We start from the raw sequence: 3,849 nt of genomic DNA, 5'->3' as shown, positions 1-3,849 counted from the left end.
GACGGGTTAAGAGCCAGACGCCTCCAGCCCACATCCACCTGCTCCATCCTAGTGTGGACGGGCTCATCGATCAATACATCAATGAACAATGGTCTTGTTGACGATGATCTACCTGTTGATGGAGGCCTCCATCGATCAATACATTGATGTAGTCAGGTGACTGCTGCTCCATCTACCTGTTGATGGAGGCCTCCATCGATCAATACATTGATGTAGTCAGGTGACTGCTGCTCCATCTACCTGTTGATGGAGGCCTCCATCGATCAATACATTGATGTAGTCAGGTGACTGCCGCTCCATCTACCTGTTGATGGAGGCCTCCATCGATCAATACATTGATGTAGTCAGGTGACTGCCGCTCCATCTACCTGTTGATGGAGGCCTCCATCGATCAATACATTGATGTAGTCAGGTGACTGCCGCTCCATCTACCTGTTGATGGAGGCCTCCATCGATCAATACATTGATGTAGTCAGGTGACTGCCGCTCCATCTACCTGTTGATGGAGGCCTCCATCGATCAATACATTGATGTAGTCAGGTGACTGCTGCTCCATCTACCTGTTGATGGAGGCCTCCATCGATCAATACATTGATGTAGTCAGGTGACTGCCGCTCCATCTACCTGTTGATGGAGGCCTCCATCGATCAATACATTGATGTAGTCAGGTGACTGCCGCTCCATCTACCTGTTGATGGAGGCCTCCATCGATCAATACATTGATGTAGTCAGGTGACTGCCGCTCCATCTACCTGTTGATGGAGGCCTCCATCGATCAATACATTGATGTAGTCAGGTGACTGCCGCTCCATCTACCTGTTGATGGAGGCCTCCATCGATCAATACATTGATGTAGTCAGGTGACTGCCGCTCCATCTACCTGTTGATGGAGGCCTCCATCGATCAATACATTGATGTAGTCAGGTGACTGCCGCTCCATCTACCTGTTGATGGAGGCCTCCATCGATCAATACATTGATGTAGTCAGGTGACTGCTGCTCCATCTACCTGTTGATGGAGGCCTTCATCGATCAATACATTGATGTAGTCAGGTGACTGCTGCTCCATCTACCTGTTGATGGTGGCCTCCATCGATCAATACATTGATGTAGTCAGGTGACTGCTGCTCCATCTACCTGTTGATGGAGGCCTCCATCGATCAATACATTGATGTAGTCAGGTGACTGCCGCTCCATCTACCTGTTGATGGAGGCCTCCATCGATCAATACATTGATGTAGTCAGGTGACTGCTGCTCCATCTACCTGTTGATGGAGGCCTTCATCGATCAATACATTGATGTAGTCAGGTGACTGCTGCTCCATCTACCTGTTGATGGTGGCCTCCATCGATCAATACATTGATGTAGTCAGGTGACTGCTGCTCCATCTACCTGTTGATGGAGGCCTCCATCGATCAATACATTGATGTAGTCAGGTGACTGCTGCTCCATCTACCTGTTGATGGTGGCCTTCTCAGAGTCGATGGGCTCTGAGAAGCGCTCGTCCAGGCTGTCGGTGTCGTCGTCCTCCACCAGCGTGGGAACCTTCTTCAGCTCCATGCGCTCCATCATGCCAGGCATGGCCGGGAGGGGGGGGGGGCAAACAGGAAACAGGCAAGGGGTCAAAGTTCACGGGGTGGGGGGGCGGGGGGGCACGCACTTCAGTCCTAAAAACGTTGAGCGTCTACAGTGACGTTACCTGAAGATGGGAAGAAACAGAAGAAAAGTTAGAAGAAGGAGGGTGGAGGGAGGTGTGGTTTGCAGGAGGAGGGTGGAGGGAGGTGTGGTTGGGAGTTTAACTTCTAACGAGACCTCAACCCTGTCTGTGTGTACTGCGGTTGCCGTGTTCAAGTTCAAGTTCAAGTTCAAGAGATTATTTGTCACATACATACACATACGGTCGTACATAAATGCAGTGAAATGGTTGCAGACACTTTTAGCCCTGAAAAAGGTCGAGAAGATGAATAATCATAAACATCTGAATTTAATCAATATCGACGTCTAAAAACATGATTTTTGTTTTTGTCAAATGAAAAATAAGTTTGTAGGATTTAATTTCACAACAGATCCGTTTTTTTCCGGAATCAACCTTTTTCCACTTTATCACTTGGAGGTGACTGAGCTGAGCTGCGCCATGTTGCTCCACGTCGCTCCACCCAAATACACCACGCAACTGTTCTCATTTCATTATCTTCAACTCTCTCTCACGTGTTGTTTTCTCGCTGTAGAATAGCCTGGATCGTTGACACCATCACCACCGTCACCACCGTCAACACAATCACCACCGCCAAGACAGTCAATAGTCACCACAGTTAACACCATCAACACAGTCGTTAACAGCGTCAACACCATCAACACAGTTGTTAACATTGCCAACACAGTCACCACTGTCAACACAGTCACCATCGTCAAGACAGTCACCACAGTCAACACCATCAACACAGTCGTTAAGACCGTCAACACAGTCACCGCAGCCAACAACGTCAACACAGTCGCTATCACTGTTAACACCATCAACACAGTCGTTATCACTGTCAACACCATCAACACAGTCGTTAAGACCGTCAACACAGTCACCGCAGCCAACAACGTCAACACAGTCGTTATCACTGTTAACACCATCAACACAGTCGTTATCACTGTCAACACCATCAACACAGTCAACACCGCCAACACCATCACCACCGTCGCCATCGTCAACACAGTCACCATTGTCAAGACAGTCACCACAGTCAACACAATCAACACAGTCGTTAAGACCGTCAACACAGTCGTTATCACTGTCAACACCATCAACACAGTCAACACCGCCAACACCATCACCACCGTCACCATCCTTAACACAGTCACCATCGTCAAGACAGTCACCACAGTCAACACCATTAACACACTCATTAACACGGTCAACACAGTCACCTCAGCCAACGACGTCAACACAGTTGTTAACACCGTCAACACCATCAACACAGTCAACATTGCCAACACCGTCACCACTGTCAACACAGTCACCATCGTCAAGACAGTCACCACAGCCAACACCATCCACACAGTCGTTAACACCGTCAAAACAGTCACCACAGCCAACACTGTCAACACAGTTGTTAACACCATCGACACCATCAACCCAGTCAACACAGTCAACACCGGTAACACCATCACCACAGCCAACACCATCACCACCGTCACCACCGTCAACACAGTCACCATCGTCAAGACAATCACCACAGCCAACACCATCCACACGGTCGTTAACACCGTCAAAACAGTCACCACAGCCAACACTGTCAACACAGTTGTTAACACCACCGACACCATCAACCCAGTCAACACAGCCACCACCGGTAACACCATCACCACAGCCAACACCATCATCAAAGTCATCAACAGCATCACCACCGTCAACACTGTCACCCCGCTGCCTTTTTAACGTTTCAGCAGAAAGTCAACTTTTCAACACACTCATCCCCGTGTTGCCATGGTTACGTAGGAGGCGGTGCAGAGACGTCTTTGATGGAGTTTGAAAAGCAGGAAACAGAAGTGGAGACAAACATGGAAGGAAATGAGAAGAGAAGCTTGGAATGTGATCAAACGTAACAACACCACATCACCTCCTGTTTCCATGTTTTGTTGCTGTGATCCAACCCAGTGGCTGGAGCTTCCTGTCCCGGAGGCTCTGACAGGAAGCTCCAGCTCAACAAATCAAATCAAGTCTTTTGAATTTCATCGAGCATCGTTATTGTTGGTTAACATCACCATCGTGAGGACAATTATCGATGATTATCGTCATCGTTCCAATCAACTCTTTTCTAATCATGAACGTGGTCCCAGGATCTTGTGACTTTGACGTCT

At 48.5% G+C, this 3,849-nt stretch overlaps 1 protein-coding gene across 2 annotated transcripts in view; it reads right to left on the bottom strand.

Annotated features, from left to right (window-relative positions):
* slc38a4 (solute carrier family 38 member 4) overlaps window positions 1-1,666 on the bottom strand; it is a 32,172-nt gene extending 30,506 nt beyond the window's left edge. The window contains exon 1 of one of the 2 annotated variants that reach the window (XM_080022266.1): window positions 1,457-1,666. In XM_080022266.1, the coding sequence (XP_079878392.1) occupies window positions 1,457-1,581 (125 nt within the window). In that variant the 5' untranslated portion in view covers window positions 1,582-1,666. The remainder of the gene's footprint in view (window positions 1-1,456) is intronic. The other variant, XM_080022267.1, reaches the window with a different exon arrangement.
* Window positions 1,667-3,849: the final 2,183 nt, after the last annotated feature.

This window comes from Zeus faber (genome assembly GCF_960531495.2).
Source record: "Zeus faber genome assembly, chromosome: 21".
NCBI lineage: Eukaryota > Metazoa > Chordata > Actinopteri > Zeiformes > Zeidae > Zeus > Zeus faber.
The sequence above is the reverse complement of the archived record's forward strand: the minus strand, read 5'-3'. Positions and strand labels throughout refer to the sequence as shown.